At 39.5% G+C, this 27,998-nt stretch overlaps 4 protein-coding genes across 4 annotated transcripts; 1 reads left to right on the forward strand and 3 right to left on the reverse strand.

Annotated features, from left to right (window-relative positions):
* Positions 1–235: 235 nt before the first annotated feature.
* LOC101293673 lies at positions 236–7,168 on the forward strand. The gene is made up of 6 exons (XM_004295550.1): positions 236–1,175; positions 1,292–1,396; positions 1,832–2,965; positions 4,789–5,592; positions 5,685–5,867; positions 5,949–7,168. Exons 1-6 carry the CDS (start codon positions 236–238, stop codon positions 7,166–7,168), a joined length of 4,386 nt encoding a protein of 1,461 aa, XP_004295598.1.
* An 82-nt stretch (positions 7,169–7,250) lies between these two features.
* On the reverse strand, positions 7,251–13,017 carry LOC101305829 (coatomer subunit alpha-1-like). The gene is made up of 4 exons (XM_004293930.1): positions 12,848–13,017; positions 12,552–12,759; positions 11,282–11,776; positions 7,251–10,602 (listed from the first exon to the last, which is right to left on the reverse strand). Exons 2-4 carry the CDS (start codon positions 12,757–12,759, stop codon positions 7,646–7,648), a joined length of 3,660 nt encoding a protein of 1,219 aa, XP_004293978.1. The 5' UTR covers positions 12,848–13,017; the 3' UTR covers positions 7,251–7,645.
* A 1,063-nt stretch (positions 13,018–14,080) lies between these two features.
* On the reverse strand, positions 14,081–18,354 carry LOC101306121 (histidinol dehydrogenase, chloroplastic-like). Its single transcript, XM_004293931.1, has 14 exons — positions 18,226–18,354; positions 17,832–17,953; positions 17,682–17,734; positions 17,441–17,513; positions 17,216–17,317; positions 17,046–17,147; positions 16,853–16,924; positions 16,707–16,769; positions 16,585–16,626; positions 16,260–16,319; positions 16,031–16,141; positions 15,530–15,700; positions 15,160–15,250; positions 14,081–14,562 (listed from the first exon to the last, which is right to left on the reverse strand). Exons 1-14 carry the CDS (start codon positions 18,350–18,352, stop codon positions 14,279–14,281), a joined length of 1,473 nt encoding a protein of 490 aa, XP_004293979.1. The 5' UTR covers positions 18,353–18,354; the 3' UTR covers positions 14,081–14,278.
* A 789-nt stretch (positions 18,355–19,143) lies between these two features.
* On the reverse strand, positions 19,144–22,537 carry LOC101293965. The gene is made up of 5 exons (XM_004295551.1): positions 22,340–22,537; positions 21,777–21,989; positions 20,816–20,964; positions 20,661–20,729; positions 19,144–20,536 (listed from the first exon to the last, which is right to left on the reverse strand). Exons 1-5 carry the CDS (start codon positions 22,535–22,537, stop codon positions 19,144–19,146), a joined length of 2,022 nt encoding a protein of 673 aa, XP_004295599.1.
* Positions 22,538–27,998: the final 5,461 nt, after the last annotated feature.

A 27,998-nucleotide genomic window follows, 5' to 3' on the forward strand; every position in this document is an offset into this window, starting at 1 on the left:
CTTACTAAAAAGATTCGACTGTCAAGACCACTTGTGCTTAAACTTCGAACACATCATTTTAGCCTTACTACATGTATTTCCTTTCCAGGACTGCAACAATACAAGCCTGCAGAAGCATAGAGAGGAATGATATTTCCAATATTCTGTAACCCTATATAAGACCAGGCTTGCTACTTCACTGTAATGACTTTATTCATTATAAACATTAGAAACAGGAGCTTCACATATGCATGTCATGGCATTGCATACCATGCTTGTTATGCAACTGATCTTTTTAGTAATAGTGGGAGTACTGGTTATAACAATAACAGCTTCAACAAACACATCAGCAGCAGCAGCAGAGGCAGCTCAGTCCTTGCTAGGATGCGAAACCCAGTGTGGTGATCTCATGATCCCATACCCATTTGGCATAGGTGACGGTTGTTACATGCGACCAGAATTCAACATCACTTGTGACCAGTCCACCACACCTCCATCCGCACATTTCACAATTTCTAGCATACCTATTGCTCATATATCCCTTGATGAGGGTGAACTGCGAATAATGCAAGAGGCAGCTGTACAATGTAATGACGCTCAGGGGAATGAAACGTACTCTTACTGGCCTTCTCTCCTGTTGCCTCCTCCTTACACTATCTCTGATACCAAAAACAAGTTCTTTGACATTGGCTGTAATACTGTATCAATTTTTCAAGCTGACCGTACGCACCCTGGGCCAGATGAAGACAAAACCATAGTGGGGTACACCATGGTTTTATGTGATGATGAGCTTAGAAAAGTACTTACAAACTCTTGCGATGGCGTTGGCTGCTCCCAGGCACCTATCCCAAGTGGATTGCAAAACTTCACAATTATGCTGGGGAATGTATTTGTGGATGATTCAGGTACATGGTTGACAAAGTATCCTTGCAGCTATTCCTTCATTGTGGAACAAGCCATGTTCACATTCTCCCCCAATACAAGTTTTGATTTACTGAATACCACGAACCAGCTTCCACTGATTGTTAATTGGGGGATTGGGGATGAACCATGTGATGAAGAGAGCCAGAATAATGCATGCAAGGCAGTAAATAGCAAGTGTGTCAACCGACCTATCATCAATGGACCGTCTGGTTACATTTGCCAATGCTTACCAGGTTATGAAGGGAATCCATACCTCCAAGATGGCTGCAGAGGTGAATTTGAAATATATACATACTTTTAATATATTTTTTGTTGCACTATAAATAAAAAGCTATATATTAGGAATTAATCAGATACATGTATGCATTGTTTTCACTTTCCTTTTCAGATATTGATGAGTGCAAGGCTTCAAACCCCTGCAACCTTGGAATGTGCATCAATTCACCCCCAGGAAACTACTCTTGTTTATGCCCCAAAGGATACAGATATGATGGTACAAATAAACAGAGTTGCATCAAAGATGATACAATACACCACTCAAAGATAACTGTCCTGCTTACTATCTTATTGAGTATGTGTTACTTAAAACATAGCATGCATCTTCCATGTCATCATATAGCCTGACTTCCTACTACCTAAGCATTTTCTGAACAATTAGGCACCCGAATCTTCTACGTTAAGCTAATTTTAGATTCTAATTCAATCCCCAAATTCACTCAACCGTTTTCTTATAAATGAAGAATAATTTCAGGCTTGTCTCAATTAGAGTCACTATATATGCACACACATATGTAATTTTTCCTTATCTTCAGCATCCCTCACAGTTTTTTAACTCTTTTAGTCAGATCCATCTTTTAGGTAGATAGGCAATTCTGTTTCGACTATATATCTATCCCATCTAGTCGTAACTTTTGAAATATATGTGCAGGTGTAAGTGTAGGCTTCTTGGTTTTGTTCATTGGAATTTCATGGACATACTGGGGAATAAAGAAAAGAAACTTCATTAAGCTCAAAGAGAGGTACTTTCAAGAAAATGGTGGTTTGCTGTTGCAAAAACAACTCTCCAATCATGGAGGCTCAGTGGAGACAACAAGAATCTTCACTGCAGAAGAACTGGAGAAGGCCACAAACAATTACCATGAAAGTAGAATCCTTGGTGAAGGAGGATATGGAACTGTTTATAAAGGAATACTACTAGATAACAGAGTGGTTGCCATTAAAAAGTCTAAAATCGGTGCCCCGGCCCAGAGTGATCAATTTGTTAACGAGGTGATTGTTCTTTCTCAAATCAATCACAGAAATGTGGTCAGGCTATTAGGTTGTTGCTTAGAGACAGAAACACCTTTACTAATTTATGAGTTCATCACCAATGGCACTCTTTATGAGCACATACATAAGAAAAGATCGCTACTCTCTTTGGAATTACGACTGAAGATAGCAGCTGAAACGGCAGGAGCACTTGCATACCTACATTCCTCAACTTCCATGCCAATTATACATCGAGATGTGAAAGCAATGAATATACTCTTAGATGATAACTATACAGCAAAAGTGGCAGACTTTGGAGCGTCACGATTGATTCCTTTAGGCCAAACTGAACTAGAAACTTTGGTGCTAGGGACATTTGGTTACCTAGACCCTGAATATTTGCAATCAAACCAACTAACAGAAAAGAGTGACGTTTACAGCTTTGGAGTTGTCCTGCTGGAGCTAATAACTAGCAGAGTGGCACTCTCTAAGAATAGATGCTTAGCAAGCATCTTCATCTCTGCTATGGAAGAAGATTGGTTGGATCAAATTCTTGATGATAATATAGTGAATGATGGAAATATGGAGACGGTAAAAGATGTAGCCAAACTTGCAAAAAGATGTTTAAGTGTAAAAGGGCAGGAGAGGCCAACCATGAAAGAGGTAGCAATGGAGCTAGAAGGAATGAGGATGATGGCAAAGCATCCATGGGGGAAGAATGCTGATTTTTTTCGAGAAGAGAACGAGACTTTGCTCAGTTCACGTCATGCAAACACTCACACGGTGGATATTAGAGGTGCTGGTGGTTCTGACAGTAAAACTACCGGGTATGACAGCATGCAAATCCAAACGTTGGTATCATACGAGCATGGAAGATAGTTCATCACTGTAGCTTGGGATGTATATACATAATGAATATTTGGGGATTTTCTAAACAAATATCGGTTTTGTTTAATTGATTCTGTGCATAACACCAGACTAGTACTGTATGCCATGTTATGTTTTGAATTTAGTTTCAATCTTTCTGTGACTATTTAATCTATGTGGACTAATATTAGAAAGATATACTTTTCTATCCTATTCAAATACTTGATCTTCTACATTAAAACAATATTTAGAACCTTAAGTTCAAGGCTTCAAGCATCAGAATACTTACCAGATGAAAAGAGTTGAACTTATCTCACAAGCAATAAGAGACCTATCAAATAGTGAAACAGTACATAACATTCTATCCATAGTACAGAACTTACAAATATCAAGAAGCTTTGAGAAAATATTACATTATGCAAGAATATTAACACAGAGATTTTGAGTACCTTTCTTGAACCAAACCATTGGATTGGCCTGCTGCTGATTTCCTAAGCAACAAAACAGAGAAAGAACGGCCAAAGCTTCGGCTAAAGATACACACAGAGAATAGTAAAAGCCAACCCTAGTAGTCGAAAATGATATATAAATGGTAAAACAAATGCAATAAAAGATTAAAAAAAAAAATTAATGAAAACATTTTATCGACGTACTTCTTGTCGGTAGGATTCTCGCTAAAAAGTCTCGCTCTTTCAATAATTTACGTCAGCAAATAATACCCTCTAACAAAAAAAAATGAGATGAGATATTAGCAGATTACATGCATTTTTCTCCATGAAAACATCGATTTCATTGAAAATCTCACAAATTATGATTGTAGCATTAGCCAAACCGAAAAATCTCACAAATTAGATGCACATTGGAAGAAAATTCGTCAGAAATATCCTCTCACATCAAATATCACATTTGTATTGTTTTAGTGGATCGAAGTCACACGCTCTCACCGCACATTCCAAGTTTCTTACAGTATCTTACATTTATCGCTTATTACTTTGCCTTGAATCCAAAAGTTCAGGACCTGCCCTAACAGCAAAGTACCAATTAGTGTTGATTTGGTCTTCCAGCAGGCCATTAATGTTAAGAAATGATCAATGTTGAGTATAATCCAGGCTCAATGTTATTGTCTTTTTGCTAGGCCGGCTTCTCCAATCAAATTGGCAGGCTCTCAGTTTTTCTCTCAAACCATATCTATAACATAAACTATTTGCATCAAAATTATTTGCTGAAAATGGTAGATGATTCCAAAAGAAGAAATAGCTAGGTTCTTTACTTGAACTTTTACTGTTTGGAAGTAAGATTTTGACAAATATGAGATTGGAAGCTTCTGAATGTCCATAAAACACTAAACAACCCAGTTGGTTCTTTTTTGATCATTTCACATCATCTATATTCCCCCCTACAAAATAACAGATGTAAAGGACCCCATATTTTCATGAAGGATCAGTATCAAGTAGTAGACACTGGATCTCATGGCCGGCCGGAAGAGAAAAAAAAAATGCACTTTGGTTTAAGCTCTATCTTAATTTCAGGGTTACTGCATTGTAATCATCTTGTTTCGTTGATAAAGTCAATGGCTAGGTGTCAGTGTTTACTTTGACAAACAGCTAGAGCCAAAATCTGTGCTGCCTCTAGGATACAAATAAGTAATGGCATTACTCCTTATAATTCCTCTCACTAGAAACACATGAATGAACTTCATGGCATTTCTTCAGAAGATGCTTATTTTGCAGCTCTCAGTATTTTATGTAATGTTGCATCTGCTAATACCAGCAGCAGGTCAAGCTTTGCCAGGCTGTCCCAATCGCTGTGGCGATTTGGTTATTCCATACCCTTTTGGCATAGCTGAAGGTTGTCAATTGGGAGATGAGTTCTTCATCAACTGTACTACAGTGGAAGGAACACCTCCAACACCATATCTGGCAGGAACTGTAATCCCAGTTTCCAACATTTTTCTTGATCAAGGTGAGTTACAAATAATGCAGCTTGTAGCTAGAGACTGTTATGACAACAATGGTGTTTTGGATAAGAAACTCAGCAAGACACGAATATTGAGCCTCAATCCTCCTTTCACAATTTCTGGCGCCAAAAACAAGTTCTTTGCTGTTGGTTGTGATACTTATGCAATCTTCGAAGGCTATCGAGGCCAAGAAAGGTACATAACTGGCTGCATGTCCTTCTGTGAGAGACTTGGGAGTGTTAATGAGTCTTGTTCTGGTATAGGGTGTTGCCAAACTTCAATCCCAACTGGACTGCAAAACCGCACGGTCAAGATGGATAGCTACTACAATCATACCTTCATATGGAACTTCAATCCCTGCAGCTACTCCTTCATTGTGGAAGACGGCCAGTTTGAGTTCTCTAGTAAAAGTTTTCAAGAACTGGACCACACAAGCCGGCTTCCGATGGTTTTGAATTGGCAAATTGGGAATGAGACATGTGATGAAGCTCAAAAGAAGCAGGGCTATGCTTGTAAGGGAAATACAACATGTGTCAACCCCATCAATCAGTCTGGTTACTACTGTCAATGCTTGCCAGGTTATGAAGGGAATCCATACTTACCAGATGGTTGCCATGGTGAGCTTTTTCAAAGACAGTTTCAACATATATTTGACATGCATAATATGTGCCTACTTACCTTAGATATTTGAGTTTTTCTCAATTTTCAGATATTGATGAGTGCAAGAATTCAAACATCTGTAGCGAAGGAGCGTGTGTAAACTCACCAGGAACTTATGCTTGTTTATGTCCAAAAGGGTTCGAAGGCGATGGAAAGAAAGCTGGAACGGGTTGCAGGAAAGACAATTCCACCACTCCTTCTCAGACATCTCGCTTGCTCGTTATTTCGCTGAGTATGTACATTCTATTCTGAGAAACTTGTAACTTGTTACGAATAATATGCAGAAACTTATGTGATCAAACTTGGATTGCAGGTATGAGTGTAGCCTTCTTGTTCTTAATGGTTGGAAGTTCATGGACATATCTGGGAGTGAAGAAAAGGAAGTTCATCCAACTGAAAGAAAAGTACTTCAAAGAAAATGGTGGCTTATTGCTTCAGCAGAAACTCAATAAACATGAAGGAGCTGTGCAGACAACAAAAATCTTTACTGCAGAAGAACTTGAGAAGGCTACAAACAACTACCACGAAGATAGGATCGTCGGCGAAGGAGGCTATGGAACTGTTTACAGAGGGATATTAGCAGATGGCAAAGTGGTTGCTATAAAGAAGTCGAAAATCGGAGCCCCAACCCAGAGTGAACAGTTTGTTAATGAAGTGATTGTTCTTTCTCAAGTCAACCATAGAAATGTGGTGAGGCTGTTAGGTTGCTGTTTCGAAACACCAGTGCCTCTACTGGTTTACGAGTTCATCACCAATGGCACTCTATTTGAGCACATACATGGTAAAAAGGGCAAAAAAGCATCCCTTCCGTGGGAATTACGATTGAAGATAGCAGCAGAAATCGCAGGAGCACTAGCATACTTGCACTCCTCCATTTCCACGCCAATCATTCACCGAGATGTGAAAGCAACAAATGTACTGATAGATGACACATACACAGCAAAAGTGTCGGATTTCGGAGCTTCAAGGCTGGTTCCTCTAGATCAAACTCAGATAACAACTTTGGTACAAGGGACACTCGGATACTTGGACCCCGAATACTTCCATTCAAACCAACTAACAGAAAAAAGTGATGTCTATAGCTTCGGAGTTGTCCTGGTGGAGCTACTCACAAGCAAATTAGCACTTTCATTTTCAAGGCCTGAGGCGGAGAGAAACCTAGCAAGCTTCTTTGTCTGTTCAGTGGAAGATGGTCACATGAATCAAATTCTTGACGAAAACATAGTCAATGAGGTGAGTATTGAGACGCTAACAGAAGTAGCAAACCTGGCAAGAAGATGTCTAAGGGTAACAAGGGAGGAAAGGCCTACAATGAAAGAAGTATCGATGGAGCTGGAGGGAATGAGGATCAGTGCAAAGCATCCATGGGGAAAGACTGGTTTCAGCCAAGAGGACACTGAGCACTTGCTTGGTTCACCTTCATTTTCATCTTTTAGAGGTGATTGCGGTCCGAACAGTGCAACAATCACAGCAGCTAGTGTTTATGAAAGCATGCGAAAAGAAATGTTAATGGCATATGATAACGGGCGATAAACCGTCCTGTTAACAGTTAATGTAATGTAGGAAATGATAACAAAAAGATGAAGGATCGATAATGAAAAACAAAGAAAATATTTCAGCAGACAGCAGCATAGAACAACTTGTACTTTCTCAGGGTGAGAATCAAATACAATTATACGAAGAAACCAGGAAATGTCGCTGTCTATCATATATGGAATTTCAAAGTTCCATATCTCGGGGAAAGCAATTAATTTGCCTCCTCCATCTAATTTGTTTATTCTCAGTAGTCACAAGAATCACCTAGACCAAAATGCTCAAGTTCATTACAGTGAAAATCATATGATCATGAACCTTGCAAACAAATTTAAAATAGAAATACATGAGAAACACAACCTAATCAAATCCCTTTTTTCAAAATAAAAAACCCCTGCTCAATGTGATGATAAAAAGCTAGCATTACTGCCGTCGTAGCTGAAGGTTGAAAAATGGCTCCTACTTGAGCAGCATAGATCATCGTTTCTGGGACGGAGAGCAGAGTAACCCAGATGCATCAGATCCAACAACTGCAAGATCACAAACAGTACAGAGCTGCCCTTCCTGAGTAGGAACAAACCGAGAACTGCAGTATGGGCATGACACATCCTTCTGTCCTCGGTAAATAGGTACAAATGTTGCCCCACAAACCACAAATGGATTTCTGAAATCATAATTGAGCGGGGTTGCATCATTCATGTTCTTCTCAGCAGCTTGCAGGACTTGCCGTGCAGTCTTTGCTTGATTTTCATTTGTGGGATTGGTCTCCAAAAGTCGCCTGGCAAAGTTACCAGCTGTGTTGAGATTACCAGCCTTGTAGCAAACAGTCATGGCATTCAGTAATGCAAGTCTCAAGTGAGGCATCTGGAGGTTACAGTGGGTGAAGTAAGCTGCTAGCTCCTGTTGACGAACTGGATTATCCTTAATTTCCCTTCTCTTGAGCTCCATTTTCAAACCCAGAACATATTCCCTTATAATGATAATTAATTCCTTTACTTCATCAACCTCTCTCCTTGTATCAACTACGACCAGAGGAATGGTGTGCAGAATACCAAGTAGAAGTCGTACAGCCTCAGTAAATTTCCCTGTAGTTGTGGCCCTGTAACCAGCCTTTAGCTTCTCTTCCAGGTCTGAGAATTTAAAAACCAATGCAGGAGGGCTCCTACCATTAGGGCTTACTGATTCACTCCATCCCCTCTCAATAGCCAGGGAGATTACAGGAGCTGTTGATAAGGCACGTAAATACGAATGACTCCCCGTGTGCATGTCAAGAAACAATTGTTTCAAGGGTGCAAAGTTCTTTATTCCCAGCTGCCTGCTCAGCAATCGCATTGCAATATCAAAATTCCCAGCTGCTGCATGTTCAGCAGCAAGAGAAGATTTTTGGCTCCAAATTTGACTAACAGGAATACCTGGAGTTGGGGCAACAAATACAGAAGCCCGGGCATTGTTGGCAATTTTGGGAGTATCAAGCTCAGGTGGAAGTTCAAGATCCTCAAGGTCCCACCCTCCCTCTTCATTTTCCTCGTGTGCTTCATCATCTCCCAGCACCGCACTAATGTCACCATTCTGAATGTTTTCCACATCAACAATATCCAAAATTTCTCCTCCCCAATTAACACCATCTGTAGTATCCACATATTCTCCCTCATCAGGTATGTCCACATTCTCGAGACCACCCTCGAAAATTCCTTTCATAACATTCAACAAGGGCCAATCTCCACCACAGATGATTGGGGTAGGAGGTGCTAGAAGAGATGGAGACTTTCCCCCAGGTAAAATAGGAACATTATCTCCCAGCTCACCTGCCAACCGTTCAGCAATATCTTGGAGGCCATGAGCCTTAGCTGTAGCATATGCAAGGGGTAAATGTCCAGCATTCTCCAAGATCTTAACACGCTCTCCGATGTCACCCAAATATAGAGCATTGTGGAACTGGCCCATTACATCATTCTTCACTTCAGCAATTTTCAGCATTTTGGTCAACTTATCCAAGTTTCCGGTAACAAGATATAAGAATGATAGCCTCTCAAAATTCTTTGTCCTCTGATATGCATATTCTACAATTTCTGAATTACCTTGACGAAGAGCCTCAACTCCCAATCGATACCAGTGATCTTTCTCATCAATTTCCTTGGCAGAAGCAACAGCAATCTGTATGTTTCCACTTCCAAGTGCCAAGTTGAAGCGAGTCCTCTCATCCTTCACAAAATGAAGGGCAACCTCAGGGAAACCTTTTTGTTGTAGATATGCAATCATGGCCTGGCCACAGAGCTCAGAGCTTTTAATCATGCTCATAACCTGGTCATACCTCTTCTTCAGTAAGGACAACTTAAAAACATATTCTGTTGCATCAACAACAATTGCACAGTTCTTCCCATCTCGATCCAAGCAATGTATGGTGCTTCCATACACCTTTGTAATATAAACAGGAACATCGAGCGTCCTGATGATTCCACTGTCCCCATTAGGAAGACAGTATTTGATGTGGTTCAAAGTTGTATATATGAAGACACCATGGTCATCCCAAGCTCCGCTCTTTACACGAATGGTCTCATGTAGAGTGCATTGATGAACAAGCTTCTTATTGGCTATTACAATTGAATGTTTGCTGAGTAAAGCAATGTTCTCCATGTCATTTGACCATACAACGTACCTCACAAAAGGAGTTTGAAGCTCCCCGAGAATAATTCTCTGCTGCAGGTCAAAAATGACAACTCTATCCTCTGCCCTGCAGAGCAAGTTTCCAGTTCCAGCATAAAATATTGCATCAGCAACAAAAGGAAGGGCACTCTTCTTGACAATCTCATTTTTCAGATTTTTAACTAAGACTTGGTTGGTGCTTTTTTCAAGCACAGCAAATCTATTTCGAGCCACAAAAACAGCTGGCCCTCCAACTCCTCTTTTTGCCTCCTGCGCAGTATCACCCCGACCATAGCTTTCTTTGGGAATTATGTATAGTTCATAGGAACCCCCTTCAGTATCAGAACAGATCAAAACAGCATTTTCTGTAGGGCTATAAGATAGAGTTTTAGCCCCTTGATTCAAGGTGGAAGAACCAGGCCTTCGAATAGGGATAACCTGAGTGTCTCTCTGGTTTGTGAACTCGTAAAAGCGGAGAAACCGATCTTTGACATAGTACATAGAATCAGCACTGACAGAAAAGGCAGGGCGTTCTCTCTCCAATTTAAAGACAATCATGCCACTATCATGACCAGCAGCCAAAAGGTTCATTTCAGGGTGTGCTGAAAGAATCCAGAACCTATCATGCTCTCTGCGAAATGTCTGAAGACCAGTTCTTTTTGTGGCATCCCAGACTCGGATACTCCTATCCTCTGAATTCGAAACAATAATATCCTGCCTTGAATGGAATAAAACACATGATACATTGTTCATGTGCCCCCTTAAAGTGTCCACCTCCCAAGCCTTTGTATCTGAAATTGCCAAAAAAAACAAATGCTAGTTCAAATAAACAAATTCTTGTAACTGTAAAATCCACATCATTGTCGTCGTATACAGACACCAAAATTTTCTTGATTGAAAACAGAAGGAAGTTAATTGACAAGATCAGCTGAATGAGGAACTGCGTACTACTTACTCACAAATATAGGGAAATGTATAGAAAAGCAATTACATGACTCAATTCTACTTAAATTTATCGTGAATCTCCCCAGGAATTCAAAGGTCGGCATGCTCTATCTAGCAACCGAGGAGTTTGCAAGAGACAGGAAGATCTTAAGTAGGCTAATTAAAATCAGTACCAATATTTTTCTTTCCCAGCATATGCTACATTTGGCCTCACAGAGATCGGAATTATGTCTTCTCAGACGAACAACATAAATAGGTTCATTTATGCATTCAGACAGCAGTTGGCACAGTTTTACAAAAGAACAAAAATAAACTCAACACTTTACTCTTGTATTCTCACCTACTTTTGCACTAGGAAACAAGAACCACATGCATGCAGCGTGACATCTTTTGTTTTGTTAAAACCAGCACATTCTACTGTATGTCTAAAAGAAATGTTTATTCCTCTGGAGATACCAAAACAAAAGTAATAAAAAAAAATTAAAAAAAAAATAAAAACAACGGAAGGGACTTAGAAATGCATACCATTCATTCGCCAAAGTTTCACTTGCCGATCATCAGCTCCAGACACAATCAGAGGGAGTGTAGGATGGAACGAGGCCCAATTAACACCCCGGTCATGACCTTCCAAGACATACTTCACAACAGCGTCAACTCCACCAAAGAAATCTGCATTCATTTGACTCAGTCGTAGGATGTCATCTGCAGGCGCAACTGTTTTCTTCCTAAGTGCACCAATATCCCAAACACGTACAGTTTGATCCAATGATGCTGAGACAACAAGATCCTCCTTGGGATGGAACAAGGCACACATGACGTAATGGTTGTGCCCAGTGAGCACAGAAATACAGGTCCGGGACTGCCAATTCCAAATTCTGATGGTCTGGTCATCACTGGCACTCACAATCCAAGGGTACTCATGATGGAATTGAACAGTACGGATGTAATCAAGGTGTCCAAGAAGAGTAAACAAGCACCTATGCAGCTTATAATTCCACACCTTGATCTTGTAATCATCCCCTGGCAATTAAACATAAACCATAAATAAGGTTCCTTCAGGGCTCTTTCCAGAATCAGAGGGCTATCGCAACACAAGAAAGTTTCGCAAACCAGTAATGCTCACAAACTCAAAAATCAAGAACAAAGCAGAATGAGTTAGCTTGTGCACAACACTTCTAACAGTTTTCAGGTATCGAAACACATCATAAAGGTAATAAGTTATAGTAATTTTTCACTTTCCCAACATCAAAAGAAAAGATTCTGTATTTCTTCTATTATATTTATTCATGATCTAAGCATCAATCTTAAACAAGTCTTACTTTCAAGTACCGGCATCAATCAGTAGCTTATCTATTGCATGTATATATACTTGATCTCAGGCCAGGCTTGGCTATATGACCAGTTCAAGGTTACATTCGTCATCTCCCGTTTAATTACAAAACTTATCAAATTGCTCTGTTACCGAGGCAGGAGAAACTACGTAGCAATCACACAGAAAATCCATATGCATCAAGTACTAAACTCAATGTAAGAAATTATGCACAGATTTCGCCTTTTGCTTGTGTTTAGCACCACTAGAGTTCAGACATCACTACACCTGAGCCTAAACGATAAACATCACATGTTTTCAAGTCCAATGCAGAATCAACACAGGTTTCTACATATCAAAATATTGAAATAGCCTAGATCTAATTTACTCTACATTAGCATCAAGACAATCTCTAGCGAAACCACAAATGCCGTAACTAAATTCACAAGAGAGAATGAAACCGAGATGATGATGATGCTGTCATACCGCCAGAGACGAAAAGAGGCTGAGAGGAGTGGAAATGGACGCCGCGGACGGGGCCGTCGTGCTCGTCAAACCGGTCGATGAGAGTGCCCATGCGGTAATCCCAGAGCTGGATCACACCGCTGTGAAGACTCGCCAAGATCCATGGCCTCTTGCTGTGGAAGCTCAGCCCCTTCACACGGTTACTCTTGGTCTCGAATTTCGTCAGCATCTGGAAAAAAATCTCACACAGAATTTCAAATCAAGAACTCGAATTTCAACAATCCGAATACAATTCGTTTCGGATTCAGGAATGTTACCTCAGATCTGGCAATGCGAAATGTCGATCGGTGAGGATTTGAGAATGCAGATCAGTCGGACGGCGAGGATCCGGTTGTTGTGTTCACGGAAACCAATGCGCCGGAGAGGGAGGCTCAGATCTGAATTGAGGCTATCGGAAATTGAATTGGGGAGAGAGAGAGAGAGGAGGGAGAGTACCACCAAGTCAGTCGTACCGTTGCAGATCTTAATTTCTATTTTTGACTAAGACTAAAGTCTTTCTTTCTTTCTTCGTCGTTTGGTGGGTTACGTTGGTACGTTTTATTGGTAGTAATTCTGTCCTGTCTTTCTTTTTCTTCTTTCTCTTTTTTCTCTTTTTTCTTTTTTTTTTTCTTTTTGGGTTTTTGGACAGGTCATATAATGGTCACGTTTTTTTTTTTTTAAACAATGGTCACGTTTTATTCCATTTAATTTCTTGAAGCTGATTTAGTATAGTGATGTTAAGGATCATTAGAAGAAGAAAAATATATATATATATATATATTTATCTTCGAAATGATTTCAGAGATTGGTTTAGTGGAATCATGTTTGGATAAAAGTGGAGTGGATGTTATAGAGGAGTTTTTCACTTTTTCTTCTAATATGAAGCCTTTTGTTCAAACCCAGCTTGTGAAAAACATCTAACATGACACATGTTAATTGGTTGCTCACTTTGCCAAACCATTTACTATCCAACAAAAAAAAAATCAAATGTTTCAGGAATGAAAATGAAATGTTGCTGAAATACAACTTACTAAAGAAGGAAATTATAAGTATGTTAATGATACATTCGTAACATTTCTTGTCAAGTATGTTTAACCATGTTGCCTCGCCATCTTTGTAGAAAATGAAAGATTTGGTTTAAACCCTAAATTTTAGTTTTTCTTGTTCGTGTTGCAATGACAGAGGTATTTTCTAAATAAAATAAATAAATAAAATATAATTAAAAAAACTATAGCAAACTAGGAGGGTCAACATGATCCAGAAAATAGTCAACGCATTCCAGAGAGCATGCATTTGGCTTCAGGTACAAAGCACTTCAGTAAAATTATGAGAATCCACGATAGAATATAAGAATTTGATGAGCATCTGTTGCACAGTACAGAACAAAAGGGAACAACTTCAAAAGAAAGAAAAGAGTAAATGATTTGTAGTGTTAACAGATTTAACCTATCTTGTCCCCACCATTTCAACAACCTGATTGCTTTTACTGATACATGATAACAAAAGACTCAAAACATCAACCATGGGGAGTCATATATTCATCCAAGTTTATGATACATAGGCCCTAACAAAAAAATATGTTCAAAAATCAAGACCCCGTTTTGATATAGTACAAGCAAAATTCAGTTTCCGTAGTAGTTTTATGCTCATAAAATTGGCAATTCATTCCCCAAAGGGGAGAACAAATTTCGCGAAAGGTTGTGTGGCAATCACCTGCTGTTTGGAACCTGCCTGGCTTCAATATCTTTGAGTCTAAGGGTTACGGCTCTCTTGTGGGCCTCTAATCCCTCAACTTCAGCCATCGTGGCTACATAGGGGCCAAGCTTTTGCAGACCTTCCTCTGTTAGAGATTGTACGGTCATGTACTTAAGGAAGGAGTCTAAAGACACACCACCATACATCCGTGCATAGCCATATGTTGGAAGGACATGGTTTGTCCCACTAGCATAATCTCCAACACTCTCTGGAGTCCACGGCCCTAAAAACACAGAACCTGCAGGAGAAGTATAATAAGTTCAAAACGTCAGAAATCTTATAGTACTGATGACCTAAGGGGGCAAAACACGAAGCCAGTAAATGTGACGTCTTCATCTCATAAGTATAATATCAAATAAGTTATGAGCATGACAATGTTTAGAAAGTCGGGTGAGAACATATCAGTAGCAACGGCTCTATGATAAGCATGGCAAGCTCAAATAGTCCCATTGTAGAGTGAAATTTATGTATAGTTATATCACTTATATGTGGTAAAGAATGTTTTTCCAACTACACTACAGCATTACTACCCTATTTCTGTAAGCTATTTGTGGAGTACTGAACGGATGGAGAACATTGGGCCACTTTCACTCATCCCGTCAGAGAATGGAAAATATGTTTCGGTAAAAGAATATTAAACACAGCTCGAGCACCAATTAGATAGACATCAGATATGTGTTATATGGAATTGTCTGATTCAGGTGCAAACATGAAATAGGGGGTAATAAACAAGAAGGCTCAAGAATCCAATGTTCATTCTGAAACTTGCAATTGATATTTTCTCACAATGTCAGGTAAACTAATACGTCCAAGAAACACTCTAATAGAACTCTACCTGCATTCTCAATGAAACTCTCCCACTTTTCTGCATCATTGACATTGATGATCAGATGCTCGGGTGCATATAAGTTTGAGAAAGACACAGCCTGAGACAAGCATCATCATGTCTAGTGTCAGAATCACACAGAATCTCCAACAATAACATACAAGTAAACAAGAATGCATGTGTATATATATAGACACTCCGAAACTAAGTAGATAATGAAAGCTCCAGGGGGAATTCAACATCTGAGGAGATGAATTGCATGTTTGACAACTAATCAGTATATTGATTTTCCCATAAACCTTGTGATTCCAGTGATACACAGAAACTGGCTTCCTAGGCTTGGTGATAGACATATCCATTTTAGAATGGAGGGACGCACCTCAACCATATCACGAGCAAACACTGTGAAACTGTGGCTCAGTGCTTTTGAGGCAAAATCTCCCCTTGGTAGGCTGTCGCACTGCTTCTTAACTTCCTCCTCTATAGCTTTAATATCAACACCATCTCCCGCAATTACAAGAACAACTTGACTATCAGGGCCATGCTCAGCCTGAAATTGCAGCATTAATCAATATATCAGTTTGTCACAAGCATTCATATAGGAGGCTAAAATTGATGAAAATAACAAACTAGATATCTACTCCATTATACTAAATTGAAATACTAATACACTAGATATCATCCGCAGTGGAACTGAAGAAGGAAAGGAAATAAAAATATATAAAAAATAAAGTAGTCCTGCAGATCCAGCTTTAAGCCACTTCAATAAACTGAAGTCAGTTTAATGCTTAAAATTGGGGCTTAGATGAACAACATGAACCTTTCACTATGGAAGTGATCCATCGTAATCTTATAGAAGAATTACAGAACAAAAAAGCACCTGAGAAAGTAAATCTGCGGCTACATGAACAGGACTGGCATGCTTGTCCGCAATGACCAAAACTTCAGAAGGGCCTGCTGGCATGTCAATTGAGATCATGGCTTCACTGTTCTGTTGACAGAATAAATAGAGGAAGGGCTGTAGTCAGTCAAAAGCAACATTTTTTGCACTCCACCATTTCATCTATACAAAAACTATGTGAAGAACATTTAACTATAGGTATACATACTTGGAGAATCATTTTCGCTGCTGTTACATACTGATTTCCAGGGCCAAAAATTTTTTCGACCTGCAAATCATGGGAAAACAAAAATAAGAAAAGAACGAAGACATAATACAAACTTTAATGAATTTAAGAAATTTAGAAGGTAAATGACAAGGAAAAATAACAACAAAATAGATAATTTGGTCATCAGCCTTTTCCTATACTACAGATACTCAGTTTTGTAATAACAAATCATAAATCACTGTTAAAGCCACTATGAACTCAGAGCATATGAAACAATGACTTAGTAGCACTTTAAGGGCAAAGATAATGGGAGTGAGACTAATACCTTCGGGCAAGTTTCTGTACCCCAAGCCATAGCAGATATCGCCTGAAAAGAAGAAAATAGTTCAGAGTAGTGTGCTAATTTATGTAATGAATATCTGTGCAAATTTTGCAGTGTCCGTATACCTGAGCACCACCAGCTTTAAGGATGTGAGTTACACCAGCCTTCTTAGCACAGTAGAGTACTTCCTAAGGGGCAAAAACAAAAAAAAGATCAACTTTCAAATCAGAATGTTCTCACAATGCATATCCCTCAAAGTAAAGAATCACACCTTGCATATACTGCCATCCCGACTTGGAGGAGTAGCAAGTACAACAGTTTTAGATCCAGCAATCTGAGCAGGCTGGTGGACATATAAAGCAGATGTTGATTGAATCGTTATAGCCTTATAATTGATATCCCTGATAAACAGCAGAGGATGATCCAGTATGAAAAGAAAAGTTTTCAAAAATACAATCACTTACAACTGCAAGCATCAGAGCAGTAGAAGGTAAAACTGCAGTTCCTCCTGGAACATAAAGACCTACAGAACCAATACTTCTTGCCACCCGTTTACATTTGACTCCCTGAAAAGTGTTTAGATACTTCAAGGATCCGTGTACATAGAGAGAGTTAAACTAAAATATGGACTTGCCTTCATATTCTCAACAGTCTTCTCTGCTGACTTCTGAGCAAAATGAAATGCATATATATTGTCATATGCCACGTCAAATGCTTCTTTAATAGAAGGATCAAGCTGAAATGAGGAAACAATTAGTTTCACAAATATATAATCATATATTGTATATATGCAATATAGAAAGAGACTTAATTACTACGAAGCTATCCTGTATCTAAAATCATGTCTAAATTGATATACCTCTGGATCTGGAAGCTCAGATACTTCTACAACTATCTTATCCAGTTCAACTTTGTCGAACTTTGCAGTATAGCTGTATGAGAAGAAAGAACAAAAGATTTAACTCAACTCGAAAACACTGAACATATCAAACATATTTTCATCAGTAAAGAAGATGAGCAAAAAATAAAAATAAAACATTTAGTAAATATAAAAAATGGTAAACCAAGAAATTAATGCAGAGGATCAAAGAAGCACATACTCCTTAACAGCAGCATCACCTCTATTTCGAATATCATCTACAATTGGATTCACCTAATCAAGTATAGCATCTCCAATTAACGAGTTACTTCATTTACAAACACGCATATCAGGTTCTTAAGAAACAATCTACAAACAAACAAAGCCTCACCGTGCTGAAAATCGACGAAAAGTCAATCCTAGGACGAGCCTTGAGGTTCTGAACCTCAGCCGGAGTAAGTTCAGACAGCCTGTATGACTTCATTGCACAACTTATCCCCTTGCAAGCAAACCCTGACACAACAACAACTCTAATAAGAAAACATAACTCCAATTCAATTCCAAAGCTCAATCCCCTCACACATTCCTATACATAGGCCTATACATACACATTCCTATGCATACATCATAATAAGTAATACATATACAGCAGAAGAGCTCCAATTGTTCAATTTCTTGTATGAACACACATAAAAAAGATACCAACTTTAACACAATACACATGAGATTGCTACAGGGCATTGCATTGACTACAAAATTTGACAGTAAAACTCTTGGTTTACTACCTGGTCCAAAAGAGCGAGATGAACTTTTGTGAAGAGCAAGCAGTGGATGAAACTGGAGACGCTGCAACGGCACCGTTTTGACGAAGCAGTGAATGCTGTGATTAAAACACAGAACCTGACTGTCCATCACGGCCTTCAATCAGACCCAACTCCAATTAATATAAAGGCGCGAGCTTTGGAACAGAGAGGCATCAGAATAGAGAACCCAGTTCAGATTACCTGGAAATCGGGAAACTGAGCGCCGCGGCGGTGACGTAAGCTCTGACACTAGCTAGCGGAGTCGGACAGTCGGACTGTGTGTGCTGGTTCGGCGTCTATATAAGACAGACTCACAGTAGTGATAAACAAAACCCGGTCTAACGTCACCGAACCGAGTTCTGTTTTTGTCAAGTGCGATCTTTACATATCATATGGATGGCTAAGATTAGCAGATGAATTTTGATACGAATGTACGGTCAATCCTACGTATAGATAGATATGAACGGCTAATTACAATGTATTTGGTTAAACATTTGGACACAGTAAAATAAATGTGATCAAAAAAGTACTTTGAGAGTCGAAAATTATGAAAAGTTTGACTCATGTAGTGTGGCAAACATACGAGTGTGGCAAACAGATGTTAAGACTCCAGAGTTTGGTAACTCACATGAGTCACATCTAAGAAGAAATCAGGAATTTACTAATTGATTAACATCAATTACAAGGTTTCTGAAGAACCAAAAACGCATTGATTCCTTTCAGTAAGCAAAGAATGATTTCTACACTTTGCAATATGCAAGTGCATATATGACAGATATACAAAAAAAGTGGAAGCACCACTGACAAATGAGATGGGGAAAATTTACATAAGAGAATCAATGTAGAGAGATGAGATATCCCCCAAGTACTATGTATCTATGTATCTGGATGACTGGATTATCAGTTGGTTATATCCTGGAAACTCTGCAGCCTGTTTCTTCTCTTCATTTGAGTTTGAAACTGAGGACTTTGAGGAGTCATTATGTTGGGATTCCTGTTTTCATCATCAAACTCATCTCCAGTATTCCAACTATCAAAATACCCAGTTGTTCCACTACGCAGCTCTTCTTCTTCTTCTTCAACCATATCTGCCCAGCTTTTCTTACCACTGTACTTCCAAAAATCAGGGGTTGGCTTTTCAGTTTCTGCTGGGGACTGGTGGAGGGTTGGCCTTTCATTTTCTGCTGGGGACTGATGGACATTATCTAATGTACCAGAACTGTTGTCTCCCAAGCAATCTTCTTCCACTGAAGCATTCATGTTTTCCATGCTCCCTAAAACAGTTGTGCCAGAACTCTGACTGTCACCTTCATCAATACAAAGCAGCAGTGCTTTTGCATTTTCATCAACCACTTGTGATCCTGCAGCAGATTTCTGCATACCAGCATTATCCCAAGTAACCCTTCTTATGTCACCATTTCCTGTATACTTTGAAGAACGGTCGATCATGGCTTCATTTCTCACTGGGAGGTACCCTTCATTCCCCCTAGAAGTCATACTTGATACAGGTTGCAAAACAGGTCTTGCCACTGCATCTCGTTGGGGCATCCTCCAATCTCCGTGACTTCGTGAAGAGAGACTGGAGTCTGACTCTCTAGGAGTTGAAGCTAGCAAGTCTGCATTCAGATTCCGAACAACATGTGCTCGAACATTTCCTGCTGATCTTTCAGGTGGAAGCTTTTTATTTGAACTGCCAACACCATTTCCCCATATCTCACTTCTCTGATGTCCATCATTGAATCCCCATGAAGGTCTTCTTGGTTGTGTATATAGAACTGGAGAAACATATGTTTTTTCATGTGGATTTACTTCTGTTACAGTCATACCATCCTGATTTTGCTTCACACTGCTGGAAAAACTAGGCCTGCTATCACCTGTGTTTTTGAGATCATAATCTTTCTTCCATTTATCAAAAGACTTTGCACAGCTTCCAGGTCTGAAAGATTCTCTATGACGTTCATTAGCTACAGTCACATATTCAGGTCCATCTGTCCACCTTCTGGGAGGCATAGGCATATAACCAGAACCAGAAGGTTTGGGTGTTCTTGAAATTCCAGTGCAGTAGTTCTCGTTCTGTTGAATTGGTCTTAGAACTGATTGCTGCTCTAGCTCAGTCAGCATTTCAAAAGAACGTTCGAAGGACTTGGCATAAGATTCATCCATTGGTTTATTTCCAGCTGAATCTCTTACAGCTTGAAGTAGATGCCTTGCTTCTGTAATTCTGTTCATGTGCATCAAGCAGATTGCTAAGTTGCACTGCTTGTTCTTATCTGGCTCCAGTGCCAGAGCATTCCTGAAATATATGTTTTAAGAATGGAGCAAATCATGATACTGAAGATACTTCCCTCGAGAAAAAAGTAATAATGAAATTATGGTTTCATATTTAGTTGCATGAAGTAGGATATAGAAAAACTAACTTGTAATGTTCTTCAGCTGTTGTGTAATTGCCTTGCTGCATGTAAGCCCATGCCAAGTTTCCTAGTACTCTGCATCGATGGAAGACATAAAAGTCATGTAACCTTTCAGAACATTCTGGTCAAATAAACAAGAAAGAAGAAGCTGCCATATCCACCTTGATCTCTCCTGTTCAACAGTAATTTGAACCTTTTTCCCCTGAGCTCTCGCAGTCTTTGTCCTCTTTCCATTAAAGGCTATACCTTCATCCATACGTTTCAGTTTGGACTGAAGCGTTTCAATCTCGTCTTCAATCCTTCCTGCCCTCTGCAAAACCAGAACATATAAAATAGAAAACTTAGAAAGCATCAACATGCAGGCACAAAAAGAGATACAATCCTCAGGGCTTGGTATCAAAATCATTGACCATGATATTATATTTGGCAATACATAATTGCGAAATTAAAAATTCATTGTAGAATCTAGTCATCTAGATAGCTTGATTATTGATTATATACTACTGATATACAACCAAGGGTAAGAAATAGAATATGGACAAAACCAATCAAGTCAGGTAGGAATTTCTTCCAATTCAACTATTCAAGTCTGCCAAAAAACGTAACAACATTGCTAATCCTAACATCAATTCAAAACCAGATCCCATAATAACTCCCATCAAAATTATGTCCCATGATCAATTCCACTCACTATCATCATCCATTACCTAGTTTCATGTCCTAGTTGTGATAATCTTAAATGAACCCTTTGCAGAAGGTACAGTTAATGAAAAATGTCATTTACCGAAAAATGCAATGAACACCTTAAGTGCTAGGGAAAAAGTAAAACCTTTAAGTACTATACATGAATTGCTTGTGATTTGTGGTCGTCAGAATCTATGCATTTTCAGACATAGCATAGCTCCTTCACTCATATTCTACATAATTCAGATCATATTTTGGCTGGCAATCTAGTAATTCAGATCATGTCTCCTGAGTCACATATAAGAACTAATCTCTCCACATCATAAGATAAACATAAGCCTTAACAAAACTTATCATGTTTATCCCTCTTACAGTGACTAGTTAAAACAGCATATGACAAAAGGTAACAACAGAAAGGAAAAATGGAGCTGCTTTTACCTTGTACAATTCCACTAGCACATTGTTAAGAGACTCCTGAGACTCATAGGGGCAGAGATGGCGAAAGGATTTAATCGCTTCAATCGCCTCCTCAGCTCGATCCAGTTGTTTCATGACCACTGCCATGTCTTTCAATGCACTATCAACTCGATCTCCGGCATTTATAGCTGCCCAAAAGAGGGATATGGCCTTGCTGGGGTTCTTGTCTATCAACTACATTGAAAGCACAGCACAAACCAAATCAACTCAGCTCAAAACACATCCCAAACCCATAAGCAAGAACCAGTTCCTAATCTTGATAGATAATGCCCAAAAACAAACAGTGAATCCAAAACTACTGAAATCAAATCCAAATCTACTAATCAGAACTGTAATATCTAAATCTTATTGATGCTTTAAGTAATCACAATTCAAAACCCAATCAATACACCTATTCTTTTATTGCAAGCAACCCAATTCAAAGCCAAAATTCAACATGAAAAACAAGACCCAGAACAAAACCAACCCCAACCCAACAAATCAAACCCAAACCCAGAAAACCCAAAACCCCAAAAAGGCCGTACCTGAACTTGTTTAGCTCTGACGTACGGGGAGTCGCCGGCCGGAACTTTATGCGCGACGTGAAAAAGATCAGACCTTGCCGCCGCCGGCGAGACTCTCTTCCTCTCCGACATCGGAGGAGGGTTCGGCGGCCCTGATTTCCGTGGAGGCGGTGGCGTGAAGAACCCGGCCGGTGGGTAACTCCGGTCTCTGGCCCACATTGCGTGAAAGGTGAGAAATTTTCCGGCGAAAATTAAATTTCGCGGTGAAATCGTGAGACCCTTTTCTTGAATATCTCCAAGAAAAGTGAGGTGAGAAAAAACAGGTTGGGGTTTTGTGGGATAAGAAAAGGCTCTGTGATTTTTTTTTTAGGGTTTAATCGGTTTATGAGAATTTGGGGGTTTTATGATCACAGAGAAAAGTAGACGCGGGTGATAATGATCAGTAGCCGTTGCGAATGTGAGGGTTTGAACGTGCTTGGCACGTGCCAAAATTTCACCTCGCTTTTCATTTTTGGTTTTATTACAAAAAAAAAAAAAAAAAAAAAAAAGAAAGCTGAAAATTACGTGTTTCTTTCAGGTGAAGTCAGTAAAGTCTGTTGACTTTTTAACCGTTGACTTTTAACCGTCTTTCATTCTGTTCTGTTTCTGATTCTCCACCAGACTAGACAGCCTCCTTCTGAAAGGGCCGCCGTGAATGGCCGGGAACTAACTGCATTCTGTGAAGTCTGGTTGGCCATTTCTATGGTGCTGCTTGTAGTCAAGCTTTATCTCATCAACTACATTGACGAGAGCACCTAGAGAAACCATGGAAAATGTGAAAGACGTGAACTTTAACTCCAAGAAGTAATTTAGGTAAGTACTTGTATTTCTTTACATTTTCTTACCTTAAGCTTAGTCTTTGGTAACATTAGTGTTACCCCGACTCAAAGTCCCAACTAAGATACCAAGCCTCCCACAAGAAAGGTGCATATCTATTCTATAATCCAGTGACCACTCTTTTCCCCCATAATTTTTCATCACCCATATCCGAATATAGTTTCTTGATGAGATATCCACAATGGACATAGATCCTTTCATATTAAGCAAGAAGGGTATCTGGCATACTTTTCTTTTAGTGGTCTAGCTAGCATGCCCTTGTATAACTGACAGTAGTAGCCTAATTTTGCCATGATGGATGCATATTTTAAACCAATCCTCCATCCAACCCACCCAATTACACCATTGCTGTATTTGCTCTTGTATAACTGACAGTAGTAGCAAGAAGGGTATGTCTCGGTAGCATTAGTGGTCTTGTGTCCTGACTACTAGAAATGTATATGTACTGGACTACTGGTAGCTACCCAAACACAGAAGTAAAGATTTGGATGTGATTTTATGTGCAATATATATTTTAAAAATTGGTAGAGTTCTTATATCTTCTTCTTTTCTTTTTTTTTGTAATCACGGAAGTCTTGTATCTAATCACTCAAATTATTTCTTTTTAGTTCTCTACATCGAAATTCAGAACCCTGTGTTGAGTCCTTTTTCAAGACACGTCTGTAAGAGAAGGGCATTTTCCTGGTAAGTTGTAACTTTCTACAATTGATCGATGACAGAAAATGAAAACAACAACTGCTCATGAATATGAGAATCTTGAAAAGTTTCTTCTGCACAACTGACACTCTTTCTTTCTTCAATTTTCCACAGCTGCTGCCCGTTTGATTTATTTTACTTCAAACACCAAAACTCATAAGAAACACTAACAATGAAAGATCCAGAAGGAAGAAAAGTTTACTTTCCATTTCCTTAGAAACTATTTTATGGAGCTATATATGAGATCATGACAAGATGTAACATTTGGTGTCTGATGAAGATCAGCTGCTTGGCGACATGATTAGTGATGGGAATTACTGTTTAGCGATGCTGACAGAAGAAGAGTGAGCACACTCCCAACAGTGACAAAGCTCTCTTTCGCCAATGAGGGGTTGTGCTCACTCTCTTCTGTCAACATAATTCCTCATAACCATCCATAGATCAGTCATATATCCAAATCCTCCCTGCACTGGAAAGGTAACAGAACATGAGTCAGTGATATATAAAGATATACACAAGACACACATATGTATAATGTAAGAGCTTGAGAAACCTTAACATTATGTGTTGGATGAGGATCAGATCTAGATCGTGCTGCTGGTCGATACGATGATAGAGGGGAACAAGTGATGATACTGATAGAAGAAGAGAGACCATAATCCCAACAATGGCAAAGCTCTCTTTCACCAATGCGGGGTTATATTCTCTCTCCTGTCAGCATAATTCCTCATAAACCATCCATAGATCAGTCATATATCCATATCCTCCCTGCACTGAAACCATGAGCCATGTTTAGAATGAGACACAAAAACACAAAATCCCATAGATAATATAGATCACATACAGGTGAACTAACATGTTTGTCAGTTGCACATAAACATGTCTATCACTTGGTACTACATGGATTCAAAATTTCATCCTTCCATTACTAGAATGTAATTCTTTGCTAATAGATAGAGAATCGAGATAATATAATAACATGGTCACTGATATATACATCAAGTATAACGTAAGAGCTGGAGAAGACTTAACACTATGTGTTGGATGAAGATCAGATTGCGCTGGTGATCGAGATGATCAAAGATGGGAATAAGTGTTGATGATGTCGCTGACGGAAGAAGAACGAGTACACTCCCAACAGTGGCAAAGCTCTCTTTCACCAATGCCGGGTTGTGCTCGCTCTCTTCCGTCAACATAACCTCTCCCCCTCAAAAACCATCTCTACACATGTTACTAATCTCCCCTGCAGTGAGAACCATGAATCCTCTTTAGAATGAGACGTAGAGCACAAAATCTCATAATAGAGAGATTAAAGATCACACACACACACCCTCAAGGGCTTCTGCAAAATTTGATGGTTTGCTCCTCTCCATAAAACCAAGAGGAAGAAGAAACCTAAAAAAGTATAACACCAAAGATCTCTACCCCTCATCTTTATACATATGAGTACTCTACTGCAGCTAGACTTGAGGCTTGAGAGCAGCTACAAACTCTACCTCTTATAGGGAGTCAGGGACATGTCCACTGGCTCAAGGGGGTCACTATTGGACGGTGACTGGTTATTTGCAAGACCTTTGACTGTGTGTGACGTCCTCACTGTGGACTGTGGAGTTGTAACGTATAAGAAACCCCGTAAGTTTTGCGTGAATAAAAGAGGACCGGTTCTTCAGGCACTAAATCTGGGCAGGACAGAACAGGTTCATCATCAAGAAAGGAACCCCATCAATTTTGTGTGATGTTGACCGAGAAGAAAGAATCACAAGGAACGTACAGAATAAGAGAGCATGTTCAGCACAGGATCGTGTATCTTCACATACATACATATGATCAGCATATCTCGAAAAGAGTGAAAATAATTTCATGTACAATATTTTAGAAATAGGGTCCATTGCAACAAATAGCTTGTCAAGAAACGACGAGTTGAGGTAGGTATGCGAAATATAAAATCGAGCGCGTCATTTGTTTCGTAAGCTTCAACTAATTAAATTTTTTGTATCGTATGTGTATATTATACATGAAACATATCCAAATCCTAATGGTGCTTGTAGTTTTGCAAGAGAAAACCCCAGAGAATTTGTAACTGAAATTTAATTTGCACGTATCGATCCTACTTATGTATAATTAAGTACGAGTACCATTAAGATTTGGATATGATTAAGCAATATTAAACCTTTTGCGATTAGGGTTTAGGGTGAGTACTACATTGTATCATCCACATGAGACTAATGGGTTATATGTAAATTATGGTTAGTAGCTACAACTGTGTTACACTATGTGTGCTCTAGCTAACTAATCAGCTAAATTGCCATCATACGATCTTCTTTGGGTGATCATCAGGAGCGGCCATCGTGCTATATGCCATTTCACGATCATAAACATCAACTTTTGTAGCAACCCGACGTCGTCTTAGTAGGTTTGATGGAGTTATTTCCGCCATATCATGCCTATGATCATAAGCTTTTGTGACTTCAAGCTCGGCCACCACCCCAAAGCCCTTGTATCCAAACCTCTCCGCCTCTTGAACCACATACTTCTCTATTGATGGTGCCAAACACTCACATAGGGACCCGTCAATACTTACACTCGCTAGCGCTTTGAGGATGGAGCGCCGCCGCATTGGGGGCAAGGCTATGATGTGTGGCGGCATTGCACAACGGTCGCTGATCACCACCTCCGGAGAGACCACCGCCTCGTGGACGAAAGTGAGACCACCACCAACAACGCTGTTGTGGGTTTGGAGATGGACTAGGCTCTTATGTGTGATGCGAATTTGAAGAGTGGCTGTCGTGCTTTGCGTCGCCTTCTCGTTCTTGTAGGAGTATGTCTTCAAAGTGAAGGTTTCAGAGGATGCCACAGATGGATCCATGGATGACACAGGGAGAGCTTTCTAATTAATTATGGGCAGTTGGGCACTAGCTAGCTAAGGAAATTAAGTTGTTTCTTAGCTAGGAATAGATTGATCAACGACTTACCAATACCATATATATGTAGTACTTCACTTTGTGATTTCCAAATTGACATTGGTGAACTAACGCAAAGTAACAATGTCCAGGCTGTGCCGGCCGGCCCTTGTAGAATTTAGTTGTATTACTTGTATATCCAAAATGTGCAGATCGAATTAGTATAGGGTATTCACTATTCAGTTGATATATATGTGAAACTAAAATATTACAATTGATTTCTATCTGAATATTACATAAGATATGGACGAGCGTCTGATCATTCATTTCCAAACCATGCAATGTAAGCATTTTTAAACATCAATTTGACAATTACAATTACATGTCCATCATGATATGTATGTACGTTGTGTGTCTAAGATGGATCGAGGCTAGTAATCAAGAAACAAGAAAAAATTTCTAATGAACAAAAGGAATTGTATATTATGAGAATTCTCAAACTCGATCATCTAACTGCATGCATGCATGGTCGAGTTTATCATCGTGTTAAATTAAAATTGTAGGCAATACATACATATTAAGCATACAGAAAAAGATTTTAAATTCCATGGTAAGAAGATACAGAAACATTGATTATTTATTGGTTTATGCATGTATGGAACTATGGGATTACTAGTTCAATCAGCTTAATTTGTGGCGCTAATCCATTCTCGTCGTACTGTTCTGTTTTCTGATCATAAACGTATGCTTTTGTGACTTGAAGCTCCGCCACCACCCCAAAGCCCTTGTGCCCAGAAGTCTCTGCTGCCCGGAACACATACTTCTCCATTTTTGGTGCCAAACACTCGCACAAGGACCCTTCAATGTTCATGCTTGCGAGAGCGTTGAGCACGCAGAGTCTGCGCAGTGGAAGAAGGGTAATGACCGGCGGAGGCATAGTGCAGGGGTGGCTAATCACCTCGTCGGAGCATTCTTCGTCGAAAAAAGTGAGTGCATGTGTTCCATCTTCGTTGTAGGTTTGGAGATGGACTTGGTACCAATTTCTCATGCGAATCTGGAGAGTGGCTGCACGTTTCGCTGTTGGGTTGTCGTCGGTGAAGGTAGACATGTTCAGTTTGAAGGACCGTCTAGATGGTGTCATTGATGGACTGATAGATAACTTTTGATTCAGGGTTATGAATTGGTCGGTTGCCCCTATACATACTTGT

This window comes from Fragaria vesca, linkage group LG3, assembly GCF_000184155.1.
Source record: "Fragaria vesca subsp. vesca linkage group LG3, FraVesHawaii_1.0, whole genome shotgun sequence".
In the NCBI taxonomy this organism is placed as follows: Eukaryota; Viridiplantae; Streptophyta; class Magnoliopsida; order Rosales; family Rosaceae; genus Fragaria; species Fragaria vesca.